Raw genomic sequence first — 15698 nt, 5'->3', positions numbered from 1 at the left:
AGAGAGAGAGAGAGAGAGAGAGAGAGAGAGAGAGAGAGAGAGAGAGAACGAAGAGGGACAGTGCATGCGTCATTGGTGTTTAACAGTCAAAAGCGCAAACAGTTCAGAACAAGGCCTGCCCTGTCAAAGGAAGAGCTAAAGACGTTATATAAAAATTAAGGTGGGCTTTCAGTCTGGCTAACACAACAACATTCCGTGAAGAGATGGCATTGTCAGATTTTATTTTTGTTTATCCATTTCACTGGGAGCAAGGACAAAAATGTAAAATCTATACCTTGCTTATCAAAACTGCCAAAAACCAGGTGTTCTGCCTTTCATCATCATCAACACAACCACCACTACCATCATCACTATCATAATCATCATCTTCATCGTCACTGTTTTGTAAAGACATTTTTCCAATTTCAATTTTCAGAAAGGGATAATTTTCAAATTCCTACTCAAATGCCAGTACTTTGGATTTTTTCCCCACATGGCACTTAATAAAAGAGTGGGCCTCCCCCCCCACCCCCCAATATCAAACAAAAAGAATCCAAAGAGATAACCTCGAAATGCCTGGAAAAAAATTATTGCTTTTCTTTTTCTTAAGTCAGGCAGGTGAGGCTGCAGAGAGGAAGAGATCTGGTAGGTCAATTACAGTTTTGTGATTGCTCCCGCTACCGTGACTGCACATCCGCCAGGGCCAGTCACGAGAGGACAGCCTCTCACACTCTTGGTAGCATCCGCTCAACCTACAACACTGAAGAAGAAAGCCACACTCAGGACACAGGGAAAACAAGTCAGTCCAGTCTAGAGAAGAACAATCCAGGAAACAGAGTACCAACACCTTCTTAGAACATGGAAATAAAAAACAACTCCACCAGAGCTACCTCGCCAAGGAGCATGTTGAAAGTCCAAAATAGCACCATTCATCAGTGTCTCAGGCCCTGTGGCAGCATCTCAGTCAGTTACCACAAGGGAACAATGAGTTTCAAACTACTTCTATACATCCAAAGAGTACATGGGTAAAATATAGAGATATACAGACCATCGATGAACATAATCTACCAGGCTTGTTACATCTAAATGAGAAAATAAAAAGTGGGGGGACTCTCAGCCTCTGCAAGAAGCAGTCGGGAGCTGTGTGATGAAAGGTGGGAGTGGACCAGTCATGTGAGCGCAGTGGGAGTTTTGAGTTGTGGAAGACATCGTTGTAGCGAACCAGGCCTGAAGGCCCACCTGTAGGGGTTGTAAACGTGGATTCACAGTGTGAAATTCTGAGCGTTTTCACTGGAGTCAGAATGATTAAAAACTGGTTTGATGAAACCTATTTGTCCACTGTAAATTCTCTAAAGCCAGGCTTAGAGTCCCATAGTTTCTTCTTATAGTTGATGATTTACACAGAAAAAAAAAAATCCCATATATGATACCAAGACCTCATCAAAACCCCATACACCATATGCAATACAAATGGAGGTGGGACGATTAAAAAGGATGGAGGTAACTGATGGCTGGGGAGCAGTGTTCACGGCTGCCCAGTGGAGTCAGCGAGGCATCGCTGGGCTGCTTAGTCTTTTTGCGGTTCACTTCCTTAGGCACGGGAAGTCTTCCCTGTAGGGAGAAATCAGACAGAGAGACAAATGGACACACACACACACAAGATATACTTAGTCACACTTTTAAAACCATCTTTAACAGTTTTTGTTTCTCTACCTTTTTCTTGCCCCGGAACTTTTGCTATTGTGCAGTTTATACACTAGCAGTTTTCTCCTGAATGTAAATATCAGGCCAGTGGGCAATGAAGCAACTGAAGACCACTTTTCCCTTGCTCGTGTAGAGTGAACTGTTTCTCTCATGGTGATGACATCATTCCTCAGAGTCAGGTCTCCGGGGACAGTGGCTGGTGTTAGACAGGGCCAGAATGAAGCTGGGTGAGGAGTACACACAGAAGTGCTAATATATTTTTAGTGATTTATTTTATGTGCATGAGTGTCTGCCTGTATGCATATATGTGTACAACATGTCGGCCTGGTGTTCATGGAGGCCAGAAGAGGGCATTGGATCCCTGGAACTGTAGTTGCAGATGGTTGTGAACCATCATGCGAATGCTAAGAGCTGAACCCAGGTCCTTCGCAAGAACAGAAAGTGTTCTTAACCTCCTTAACCACTGAGTCATCTCTCCAGACCCATATGAATGTGTGTCTGTGTGTTTCTAATTTTCAATGGGTGATATGATGGAGGGCTGACAGTAGTCTATTTCCTATTATACTACTTAAAATATATCACAACACATAAATCTTTCTTATGTAAGCTTTACTTTATAAGCCCCCAATCTGAACAGTTAGCATGGCCTTTAAACTGTTACAAAGTTAGCACACTACTGTGTGTTAGTTTTTGAGACTTAGTCCGACTAACTCTTGACTTCCAGAAAAAATACACTACAAATGAACACTGAGAGCCTAGGGAAGAGTTAGCTCCTGAGAAACAAAAACAAAAAAGAACAGGACTATTTCAGATGTGAATTTAGCTCTTCTATTTCATTTTATTGTCTTCTTTCTGTGGTACCAAATATTCATACACTTCAGCATTCCTTATTGTTGTTCTGAATGCTTGCACACACTGCTGGAGTTTAAGTCTACAGAGGGAAACAGAAACAATGTAGTCCTTACCTAACCTGCCCTTAACTATGATCTATGGGAGGTACCAAAGTAACTGGACAACAGACCATGCCAGGAGGTCATGCAGAGGCATGCTACTGAAAGACCCTGAGGGCCAATAAACTGAACCACCTTCAATGGGACAAACTCCCAGAGAGATATGGCTCTCTGCACTTCCTATTTGGAGTCTGGATTTACCAGATCACAATCCTTATCCCTGACACTTAACTGGTTGGTTTTAAAGAACCGTCTGTCTCTAATTCACTTTCTGTCCCCAGAAGTCAGGCCTTACAATAGTTGAGGAGACACAGTTACCGTTCTCTATCACCCACAGGTAATGATCCTTGTGAGACAGAGACCTGAGTAATCTAGAAGCCCAAGGATGGACATCAAGCAGAGGTGCTCATGGCCACAATGTGCCTGCTCTGCCAGAAGCCACATCCAGATATCCAGCCCCAGTTACTAATTAATGTGCTTTGGACCAAGTAAACTGAGATTATCTTTCATGCATGTATGCAAAGGTATGCTTTTCCAGAAGTTTCCTCCTGGAAAAAAGGCCAATTATATTATGTTTAATAATATTACTTCCTACTCAGAGAAGCTACAAGAAGATAGCCGAAGGCCTGCTCCTTCTACTTACCGTGTCTGCCATGGAACATGTTGCAGTGTAGGCAAGAAGTGCAGGGAAGGACAGCTGACCTAACACCTCACTGAGGAAACACATCTGGTCTTGCCCACCTCTTGATACTGCCAGTATGGAAGAGGGCTGAGGTATGAATTAACCATACTGTTTCTTTTCACCCTCAGTTGTCTCAGGGGAATTATGCCCTAGTTTAGCCCAGAAAAGAATATCTAGGGATAAAAATATACATGTATGTGTATAAACAATTGTAAGGGGTGAAGCAGGTAGCCCAGAACAGAGTATGTGCCTAGCATGCATTCTATCACCAAAACCATCAAAGTAATAATGTAATAATATAACAACAACAACAACAACAAGGAAGAGGAGAATGGGGTGAGTTGGTGGTAGAGTTACGCTGCCTCTTGGCTGTGTGCTGGTGCTGGAGTTTAGGGCTGTGGTTGAGTTTCTACCCCAGTTCTTGCCCACCCCAGCTCTACATGACTAGCACAGACTCAGTTCCATCAGATCCCACAAGATTACTTCCACCTGCATCTCTGCCAAAAGTTTCAACTTGACCTTCAGAAATTCTCTGAAAAGCTAAAAAATTAAAAATTAAAAAATGACTTGGGCTTGTTTTCTTTCCACGCTAACTGCCAGAGGACAGGACTACAATTTCTGAAAAGTCTGTCAATAATGAGAATTCTGTCATTTAGTATAAATAAGGTCTTCTCCTACAGGAAAATGGCAGCAATGTTATACCTGGGTAGTACCACTGTCCAGTGACATGAGACTTTGAATTTTTGAAAAAATTATTTTATGTGCATGGGTGTTGTACTTGCATGTGTGTATTTGAACCACAAGCATGCAGTGCCCAAGAGGCCAGAAGAGGGTGTTGGATCTCCCGGAACTGTAGTAACAGACATTCGTGGGCCATCATGTGGGTGCTGGGAGCCAAACCCTTATCATCTGGAAGTGTAGCAGGACTTTAAACCACAGAGCCACCTCTCCAGCCCCATGAAGTTGCTAAATGGAAATTTTATTTTCAGTGGGTTTTGTCTTCATCGTGAGACCAGCAGGGCCAGCATCTTCAACCTACTTAAGGTCAAGTTGATATTTAATGTAGCCCAAGTGTCTACAGGAAAAAACTGTGATTCATCTTGGCTTTTGTTTGTTTCAAGAACAGTACTAATTCGAAACAAATTCCTCCTGACAGAAAATTTTGGCCCAACAAGATGTCACACCAAAACCATTTTTGATGTAGAATGTTTCCCAGGTCTATAAAAACTAGACAATCTAACAGTTTTTAATGATTTCCCATTTTGTTTTGTGAGTCATCTTTGATGAGCAGGTACCACCAACAGCTATCACTTCATACTTCAAAGAAGATCTCACCACTCACTCTTAACCTACCTACTTTCCTTGTTTTGTTTTTGGATTTATCACTGAAATTTAAATATAAAGTTGCCTAACCAGGATTGAGACAAGTTTAAGATCTGTAAAACATACATTTGACACACTGATTCAATGATGATTAAATGAACATTTGCATCTGAATCCAAGTCACAAAAAAGAAGGTAACAGGAAGGTACATTGGCTATGCAAAAAAATGTTTTGAGACAGGCTCTCACTATGTAGTACAGGCTAGCCTCAAATTTTCAATAGTCCTCCTGCCTCAGCTTTTTGGAGTGCTGGGATTATAGGTGTATATCACTAAGCCCAGCTCTGGGTTATGTTTTTAAAGATACATTATTTCCAGTATCAGAATAGTTTCATATTAGTGGATTATGGGATATGTAATGAATGCTAAGATGAAACTGAAGGAAGCCCAAGTTATTTCTTTGTGTGTGTTCAAACTTGAGAACAGTGTTTACAAGCAGCAGCTCAGGCCCTCACCTTAGAAAGACCTCCCTCCATTTCCTTGTATGGAAATGGTTCCTGGGTGACCCAGACCAAGAATCCCGGGTAGGAAACCTGTGGAGACATAAAAGCACACACATTCAAATCCCAAACAAGATCCACCCTAAAGCCATAGAGCCTCACCTCTCAGAGCTCAGTTCTCAGTTCTCTAATTCTTAACTCTCAGCTCTCTACACTTTCTTCTTACCCGCCCCCACCAATCCCACCTTCTCCTTAGAGCACCAGGAAACTCAGACTTCTTCCCAACATGCACCCAGGAGAACTTCAGCTTCAACTTCGATCTTCCAAGGTGGAGTCCAACAGAGCAGAGATATCAATCAACGTTATCTTTAGCAAGTAAATTGGCAGCTTAATGGCAAATCTGGCAGGGTGCACTAAGTCATCATGGAGAGCTTTGAAAGCATCTTACATTCCATGGGTACCCTTGCAAACCTCCATGTTGATGACATAAATGGTCAGGTCGTCATCAACACTGTTAGGAATTAGCCTCCTATTATCAGAAGGTTAAGGAACAGACACAGATCAAAGGAGGAGGGAGGAGATGTCTCCCATCCTCCCCAGTCTCACGGCCCCTCTCACCACATAGCAGCCCGCTCCCTAAAGCAGCCAGGTGCCTGAGAGCGGGGCAGGGAGCTGGGCAGCTGTGCAATGAATGATTCAGACAACACAAGCTGATGGATTCTGAGGGTGGGAGGAGGCAGGAGGAGGGGAGCAAGCTGAGTAACTCTTCTTTAAATATACAAAGGGTTATTAGCATAAGGTGGTTGACCAGCTGTTCTCTATTTCCAGAAAGCAAGATGGGGAGGGGAGGCTTAAAATTACAAATCACAGATTTAGGTCAGCTATAAGAAAGATCTTGGCACAGGAATTGTTAAATTACTGAAAGAATTTAGAGTGGAAAACTGTGAAATCTTCTCTTTAAAAATTTAGAAACAGAACCCAACAGCCATCTGTCAGAGCTAATTCACATTTGATCCAGCACTGCCTGAAGGGAGGGAAGAGGAGACTCCTTCCAGATCTGAGTTTTTGAAAGAAGCCTCCTATACAGTAACAATGAAGAAGTGCCTCTCATTAACAAGATTAACAAATAGACTCATGTGTCACTTTCAGCCTTGGAAGCGCTACTTGTTGAATTAATGGCTAGTATTTTGTATGACTCCATGACTCTAGTTGGTTACGGTCTGAGGTAGGCAGGGTGAATGGCTCACGTGGTCATTAGGATAACAGTGTTTTGGCTGATCTATCAGTTATGGTTAGGGCGCATCACAGCTCACTGAGTAACTGCATACAGCATTTAATCTATTTCAGCAGGTGGCCTGTGAATAGGAATATTTTAATTACACAGAAGAGAGATGTAAAACTCAGAAAGGTCAGGGTATTTTGCCCAAAGCAACACATCGTGGGTCAGGCCTGCAACTCAAATTATATTCCTAGATCTAAACTCTTCTCTCCAGTGTGCCGCTGGTCTTAGATTATTCCCTAAAGCAAAGTATCTATTCTCTACCATCCCACTCACAAAGCAAGACTAGTCCATAGCTACCACCCACTTTGGGCTCTTCAATACTTGAGTGTTCGTCCTATAAGAAGCGGTACCATTTCCTCTCCTTGGACTGCAGCTGCTTTCTGAGCCCTGTGCTTGCTTCCACAGATTTCCCCTCCTCTGCCCGGCTCCTTCTTAAAGACTTGCCTTGTGTGGAACAAGCAGCCAATCCTGGCATTCTCTTCAGCCAGAAAAGAGGGAATGAAAGTACAATCTAAAATAAATTAGCTTTGTTTGTTTGTTTGTTTGTTTGTTTCAAGGCATGTAACAAAACCATAGCACATAAAAATCTCAGCTTAGCCTAACAGTCTCAATTTGTCCTGAATAGAGGTCAAGAATAAACTCACTTAATATAAATTGACACTTGTGATTGATTACATTTCAACATTATCACCACATTTTTTTTTAAAGCAAACACTGAAAAATAGTTTCCCAAGGAACCAAACGCAAAGTCAAGAAATGATATTTGTGGTTGTGTGCTTCTCTGAGGATGTTCCATTTTAATAAAGTCACACAACTTCAGCATTTAGCATATCAAAGCTACCAGAGCATGTGTCAGCTTCGAACAAACAACCCGACATTTAGTATACTACTCAGTAGTGCCAGCAGCAGAGGGGCTGTTGGCAGTAAGCTCTGGGGAGGCAGCTCCTGTTAGATGCAAATCCAGGAACAGAGAGTGAAGGGCAAGTTCAAATGTGATGTGTTCCAAGGGGCAGATGCCCCTGTGCCCACTGTTGGCTCCCAGGGCCCCAATAAAACAGTGTCACAGGCTGCTGTACTCGTGGCTTATTAGCTAGTACAGAGTACCAAGAGCTAGAAGTGACTCATGATTGTGATCAAGGCCTGGAGATGCTGCTGAGAACCAGACAACAAGAGTGTGCTATGAATCCACCCGGAGTCCTGTATGGACACTAACTGGAATGTTTTTCTCTCTCCTGGGTACCAGTTGGTTCTCACCACATTCATCACCCTGGATTACAGGTCATATTTTTTCATGAAAATTAAAGTAATGCTCTTTTTCACACTTTATTGAGTTCTTACTTTGGGTGACAGTATTGGTTTGTATCTCACAAATGCAAGCATTCTGGGTGATGTCCATGAAAACACCCTAAAATGGTTTTATTCTTTCAAAACTGTCTTCCACGTAGAAAAATAAACAAAAGTCTCATTCAAATCCTCCTAGAATAGTTCTATCTTAGACTCCAAATAGAGACGCCGGGGATACAAACTATATTTCAACAATGGCAAGTGCCTATGTCAAAAATGTGAAGGAAGGATTTAGCATTTCTTATTTGATTTTGCCTGACAGTGTGTTCATTTCCCATTAATGCACCTTTTCCCACAAAACTACATTTACTTCCCTGATGATTAATTAGGAATAGGACCATATGAAGGACTCAATCAATATATGTGCATCTACGACATACATTAAAATATGGCTTATGATGAAACTTTACTATTTCTTATTCCCAAAAGTATCCGATTGCTTGGACTTAAGTTTAAATATTCCAGCACAATGTACACCTTGAGAATAAGGGCTCTCTTTCTTTTCTTTCTCCCTTCCTATCTTTTCTCCCTCTTCATTTCTTCTCTCTGAAGACTTTTTACTTTGTCAAGACCACAATAAAAATAACTTCAATTTTTAAGCCTATACTGTAATTAGCTTGATAGCAGTTTGGTATTTGATATGAACTGTAACTAAAAATTAGTATTCCAAATTAGAAAAATAAAGTGTGTGTGTGTGTGTGTGTGTGTGTGTGTGTTGAAGGGGGAGTAATCAAAAACCAGTCTTTCTTTCATGTTTCAAAAGAAACAAAAGCAACCTAAAGCATTGCCTAATTTGTTTCAAGCTTTTCATTTGACTGTGCTGGGTGTCTGTTGCTGTTGTTTTGGTTTATGCTTGCTTTTCAGTAGTCTTGTGGTCCAAGTTTAGGAGCAATGCAGAAGTCCTTTGTTCTATTTCCTGTTGGTTCCCTTTATTCCACAACAGAATTTGATTTCTATGTATCACCAGCTGGAGATTTAGAAGCTTCTGAATGTTCTCTGTTTGTTTACTGCTTTTCTCAACATTCCGTTGAGAAGACTGTTCAGAGATAATGGCCAACAAAGGCTCCAATTATATCTTTACTCTGAGCAAATATATTCCACATAGATAAACGCCTCTTACTTAGCTGTTTGGCAAACCTCCGAAGAAGAAGTAAAGACTGCGGCCCTGCTTAGCTGTGAGTGACTAAATGTAGTAAACTCTTTTCCCTTGGAGGGTCTACTGTGTTTCAGGGATGCATACACAGGTCCTGTATATGACTTAAAAAGACAGATGCTCGCCCCTTCCCATTAATAAAACAGACCAACAGGGCCGCAGGTGTCCAACCTCCATAATTAATTCTTTCTATCGCAAAGGGATATATTTCATAATTTCACTGCCAAATAAACAGTGTAAGCCTATGTACATGTTCTACTATGCCTAATTGGCCAGGAAGTTGTGAAACTCAGTCCTGTCACTAAAAGAGAATGCATGTGCATATACATACACTTAATTTTGGTAAATATCCCCTGAAGTATCACAATTATGAATCTTCCTCAGAAGCCACTGTGTTGCTTCTCGCCTGAGTGAAGAATGTAAGTTGAAACTGTAAACGAGGAACAAAGACCATCTTTCTCTCAGCAGCACTGTACCAAAGACCAGTTGGTGCAAAAAGGTGATGTATTTTGCTGGCTCTCAAGAGGCCTAGGCTCAGAGGCCTGCAGAACCCAGACAAAGCTTCTTCAAAGGAAAGCACATGGGGAGACATGTATTGCCACCAGAAGATAAAAAAGAGAACATGAAGAACACTGGCCACCAGAACGATGGATATAGTCCTTGCAAATTTCAGAAAGCAGAATAAAGGTGTTGGTGCTTAAGTTAGCAAACACTCTGTGTTGAGAAGTAAATGAAACACACACACACACACACATACACACACAGAGGCTACTAGAACAATGAGTAATTAGAGAGAATGCATTATGAGTCTTCCTGTCAAGAAACAATGGCTGGCCTCTAAGCTCTGCTGACATCTTCAGAGTCCCCATAGGCTTGACAAGTAAGTCCCTAACATGAAGAAAGTGAGGTGGGGGAAAGACACTTGTATCTCACAAGAAAGAAGACAGGGATAGCTCCCAACTTGGTCAGACCCAATGGTATCAGCTCAACCTTAGGTTCCTCTGATGGGCCCAGATAATGCTCACATCTGACTCATATTCTGTAGCAGATAATGAGACCATCTGACATGTGTTGGACAATCCAAAGACTGGTAATTCTTTGCTGGAACAGTCGGAGTGCCTGAAACAAGCTGTGTGAACTTTCATAGTGGAATCCCCTGAACTCTTTCTGTCCATTGTAAACCTGTCATGAGGAGGCCTCGGATGACTGCGTGGGAACCTGACAGCTGTGGAATTTTAATTCTAGACTTCAACTAGGCAGAGAAAGGAAATGAAAATCTCCTTGCTGGCAACAAAATGAAAGTGTTTACAAGTGAAATTAGTCGCCAGCACAAAGAGCTTTCACCGCCGTTGTTCCACAATGTAACAGTCTATTTCGCTGCCACCGAAATTTTTAGATTTCATTTTCTAAGAATAACAGCAAAGACTTCTAAAGGTAGCAACAAACCAAGGCAGGAACAAGACCCAGAAGGCTAACAACTGTGTCTGCTTTTTCTTTCTCACCACTGTTTAAATCTACTCATTCCGTGAAATTTCCTAGGCGGCTTAAGAGCAGGGCAGTCCTGACATCCTGACCTCACTTGCAAACACTTAGGTTGTGCAAACTCCCCTTCCCATCCCAGCCTCATCCTGCCCAATAGAAAGAAGCTTAGCACAATGCGACCTACTTAAAGACTGCAGAAACCCCAAAACAGAGGGCAGGCATCGAGGGATTACCACATTGCTGCCAAGACACCTCCCTGGGACTGGAGGTTAGTCTGGTACAGGAATCAGAGCCAAGTGTGGTCTAAACTCAAGGAAGTAAGCTCAGTGCTTCAAATCTGAACTTTAATGGGTGACTTTTCAGTAATGAAGACAAAACAATGTCTAAACAGCTGATCACAGCTCAAAGCAAACCACGAGGAAAAGCACAAGACTAAAGCTTTAGAACAGCTCATAGTGTCTGAGGAGAGACTTTCCAAACCAAGAGCCAAAAGCTTTTTAAATTCTGAGATTATGTAGTTGCCGCTGAACAATGAGGATCCAGTTGAGTGGTGAGATGCCTCGGCAAGAAGGCTCGCTGCTGAGGCTGACGGCTCCTATCCTGCAACCTACACAACTGTCCTATGGTACATGTGCATACAACCATGCATGTGTGCGCATATGCATACACAAATTAATTATTAATTAATTAATAAAAAAATAATTAACATTGTTTTAAAGCAGAGGCCACATTTTACCTTTTCAGTAAGAAAAAGATGAATGACAAAGAGAATAAAAAGAAGAAAATGGAGCCTTTGCTAAGCGGCAGCCAAAAAGCCTTTGAGGCTTGACAGCAGAGCATAAGCTTCCCTTTACCCCCGTGACTCCAACAAATATGTTAATAAAATCTTTTACCTCCCTGGAGTAGAAAGAGAATAAATATTTATTTAACACATCTGAGTTCTAAGTCTGGACTACCTCGTCATCCCACTAGATGAATTTATTTTCATTGTCATCAAGAAAGGAGAAGCATTACATCTTCTGATAAGGAGAAGCATTACATCTTGTGATATTTCTCCATCTTTGAGAAAGGAGAAGCATTACATCTTCTGATATTTCTCCATCTTTGAAGGTCCATCAAAAGGAGAGAGGAAAGGAACCCTGGGATACTTGTTCTGTATTGCACCTTGTGTCCCAAAGTGCAGCTGAACCTTAGGGCGGCACTGTCTACCACAGGAAAGGCACCGCTGCCGCTCGTCTCACAACCTGCACACCCAGAGGCTGGTCCCAAGGCTAGCAGGAAACTAGAGCCCAGACTTAACTTTTCTCAATATTTTAACTTTTATACACTTTATTATTTTTAAATTGCCCATAAATTAAAACATCACACAGCAAAATGAACCATCCCCAAAGTCTCTAGAGACTTGATGTCAATCATGTCAATAACTCTGGGTATGTCAATCACCAGTTTCAATCCTCAACTACTAGAAGTCTGACTTCTCATCACCAAGGACACCATTTCTCCCCATCTTTGTGCCAAAACATTACTGTGCTACCCACTGATAACTTAAAAAAAAACAAATGGAAAAATAGTAGCTTATAACTATATTTCTTTTTGCTAAAGCTTTCAATCAAATGCTAATAATCTAGACAGGGAATTTAGATTTTCCCTGGTCTGGGTGGATAAAGAGATAGACTGTTGCTCTGAACGTCTGAAGACATTCTGGAGCATTCATCTAGGTGACTTGTGTAAAAGACCTAACAACAAGCTTTCCAGAAAGCTTGCATATCCTCCAGTGTTCTTTCCAAAAGGAAGTATTCACTCTTCCCCTCCGTGGACTCTCTTCTGCAGGCAGTCTCAGCCACTGTGGCATTTGGCGAAAGCCATTTCCTGGGTCAGTGCTGTGGAGCTCTGTCCTGTCGCATAGAGCAAGGCCTGTCGCATAGAGCAAGGTGTCTTCACAGCATCATAAGAGACCTCCAGGTTTAGACAGAAATAGCTTTCTCCATAAGAAGACACAGCATATTAAAAGTCTAGTCTTTGCACATAAAGGAACAGTTCTACAGATCTGTATGTACATCCTATAGGTGCCCAGGTCGAAAGAGGCCACTAAGCAGATTCTCATAGCCTGTCCTCTAGACAAACTAGTACAAGCCTAAAAGGATGCAAGAAACAGGATAAGCTCAGAATGCATGGGCTACAGCTCTGAACACTGCCTGGATTTCAATGATACTGGGTGAAGCAAGGTCTGAAGGCTGAATGTTGAAGAGTCCTGGGAAGCAGAGGACCAGAGGAAGACCTCCACTCCAAGTGGGAAGAGTGTTCCAGAGCAAGGCATCAAGAAAGAAACACTGCTTCAAGAGTTCTGAAGGCTTCTATGACTGTAACGCCAAGTTAGAAGCTAAAGCCTCTGACCAGGACCTCATCTGTATTCTAATCACCAGGAAAATCCCATCTTAAAAAATCACACCATCTTTCTAAACCCTGACTTTATTCACTAGCCTTCTATTTTACCCCCCACCCAAGTCTTTATTCTACTATAAACCAAACATCAAAACTCCACTTTTCCACGAGAAGAGCATGAGAAACATGTGGGTATTGTGGGAACGCACCCAGACAGAACATATAAATCCAGGAGCCCACAGTTACACGTAGCAAGGCATCATGGAGTCCATCATAGCACTCTGGTGTTTTATTTGCCTCCCTTCTCCCTTGCTGAAGATGAGCCCAGGGCCTTGTAGGTGCTAAACATTCATTCTACCATTGAGCTACACACACCCAATCTACATGTATGTCTTTTAAAAAGCTGAAAGCATGTGGGTTTATTTATCTATTTAGTGGTACTGGGGAGGGGACCCAGTACCTTTGCATGCCTGGCCAGCATTCCACCAGTTTTACCCAGCTCCAAGTACTAATCAATAATTTACTCCTCACAAATTTAATTTTATTGTAAGGATGTAACGAACTGACACATAGTAAGTGTTTGTGTCAGGGCCAAAATCAGAGGTGGGTGCTCCTGGGACCACTCTCCTCCCACTTACCATATGTAGATGCAAACACTGAGGGGGAGTTGGGGTCTGTTTCAGGGTAACACAGCCAATGGAGAAGGCAACATGCTCCATCTTCACAGACCTACCTGTCAGTACTGATACTGTGTGCCTCCCTCTGGAATCACCTGGAGTGTTTCCCGGAAACCCTTTTGAGAGCTGAAGCCTGCTTTCAACCCCAAGGGTGCTGGTACCCCCTCTGAATGCCCTGAAGATGAATTTTAGATTTCTGAAACCCACTGTCAAAGTAATTTTCTCAAATCATCTGTTGTTCTAAAACCTATTTCAAGTAAATAGCAGCTCCTTCAAACAGAACTTACATTAAAGGGGTGAGGGGGAAGCAGTCTTTGAGGATATTGGAAGTGTTCCACAGTGCTGAAGTGTTACTAATGTTGCTGTGGAAATATATTGTGTGAGCAGAAACTTTAGCATAGCTAACTTAAAATTCTGGATATTCCTGGACCTAACCTAAGAAAAACTGGCAGACTCGGTTTTCTTCTCTCCATATCTCTGTCTCTGTTTCTGTCATCCTCCCTCTCCCTCTTCTTCTCCCTTCCCCCTCCTCCCTCTCTCTTTCTCCCCTTTCTCCCTCTTTCCCTCTTTATCTCTTTGTCCCCATCCACCATGCGTCTCAAAATTTCCCTAGAAGGAAACATTCAACACAATACAAATATATCTGCAATTGTTGCCTCAAAGGCTCAGATCTTTTGCTGAGAAACCACGCTGTTTCAATATGACCCCCAAATGAACTCTCCAGCTGCTCCTCCTTGGATGGCCTTCGAAGGCTGTTCTACTTCTGCACATTGGTCTCTCTCATTGAAGGCACCTGAAATCTCGTTCACTAGAGTTTTGCTTTTCAAATTCCTAGCCTACTTTAAAACAAACTGCTAAGTTAAAAGAATGAGAATCTTGCAATGATCTGTGCAGACGAACCAAGCGTTGCATAAAATATAATGTGATCTTGACTAAAAAGAAAGAAAATAACAGCAATTAGAGGAAAGAGGCAGTGAGCAAGCTACTAGAAATTGGAAATTCAAAAGGAAAATAGATTTAACATGACTTAATTTGGAAACTTTTAATTAATGCAGTAGAAATCCAGACAGTTCTAAAGACAGGCCAATGGAAAAATGGAGAAGGTTAGCAAGCCAATTACTAAGTCTTCATGGTAGAAAGACACCAAACAGCATGAAATAAAGTGTGTTCTATTTCATCTTCAGACCACACAGAAGAGTCTATTCAACTATCATCAAAGTTGTAGGATAAAAACAGCCAGTGAATTCAGCACAGATTTACACTGTCAAGTAAGTGGCTTCTATGCAGCCAAGGAATAAAGTTAACTGAACCTCTGATTGAATCAATTGTGACCGTATAGACAACTAAGCCTCACATAATACAATTTAAGTTTGGAGTTTTTAGTCCTCAGGAAAAAGGGGTTTAGGAGGAGATTTAGTAATGATTAGATGAAAGGATGTGGCGACCTGTCTCCTAGACCATGGTAACAAGATTTGAATAATTTAAGATTCTGTTATCAAGAACTGAGCAAACTGCCAGATCAAGACACTGGATGACGTATAGTTAGATCCAACTCTACAGGAGCGCAAAAATCAGAGACTTGGTCTGGTTCTGACCATTTGAGCTTTGGAAAACTCCAATCCAGACAACCAAGAACTAAAAGTGTTAAGAACAGGAGGGTTAGAGGAGGCATAAGCAGAGAGTTTGATTCTGTATTGACTATCTGGTTAAGTTCAATTGCCCAGTCAATTCATGAAAACATATTTGTGAAGTAGTGGCTATCTGGTAGGCATTTGGTAATCTTTGTAAAACTAGAAAGCACATTTTTATCAAGAAGTACTGTCCATTGATTTGGACTAAGATCATCAAAGAAGCAAACACAATTTTCCAAAATGCCGTAAGGGGTGTGGGTGCTAAGGAGATGCCTCTGTGGGAACAGTGCTTCAGCACAAGTGTGGAGACCATAGTTTGCATCCCTAGTACTCAAATAACAGTGGGGTGTGGCAGCATGTGTCTGTCACCTCCGTGCTGGATGCTGACAGGTGAATCCAAGGGCTCGGTGCTCAGGCTCTCAGAAATGGCAAGTTCCAGCTTTAACAAGGAATCTTGACATAGAAAATAAGTTGGGTGAGCAATGGAAGAAGACAGTGCTGCCTGCTACCTCTACCTATGCATGCAAGAGTGAACACACACACACACAGACACACAGAGAGAGAGAGAGAGAGAGAGAGAGAGAGACAGAGAGAGACAGAGAGAGACAGAG

At 41.9% G+C, this 15698-nt stretch overlaps 1 protein-coding gene across 3 annotated transcripts in view; it reads right to left on the bottom strand.

Moving 5' to 3' along the window:
- Positions 1-6: 6 nt before the first annotated feature.
- The window catches only part of Nrep (neuronal regeneration related protein), a 27091-nt gene continuing 11399 nt past the window's right edge, over positions 7-15698 (bottom strand). For all 3 annotated transcript variants that reach the window (XM_028762794.1, XM_028762795.1, XM_028762793.1), the window contains 2 exons: positions 5152-5229; positions 7-1590 (listed from right to left, as the gene is read on the bottom strand). In XM_028762794.1, coding sequence (XP_028618627.1) covers positions 1465-1590; positions 5152-5229 — 204 coding nt within the window. In that variant the 3' untranslated portion in view covers positions 7-1464. The remainder of the gene's footprint in view (positions 1591-5151; positions 5230-15698) is intronic.

Source organism: Grammomys surdaster, unplaced genomic scaffold (assembly GCF_004785775.1).
Source record: "Grammomys surdaster isolate TR1022 unplaced genomic scaffold, NIH_TR_1.0 135, whole genome shotgun sequence".
Lineage (NCBI taxonomy): Eukaryota > Metazoa > Chordata > Mammalia > Rodentia > Muridae > Grammomys > Grammomys surdaster.
The sequence above is the reverse complement of the archived record's forward strand: the minus strand, read 5'-3'. Positions and strand labels throughout refer to the sequence as shown.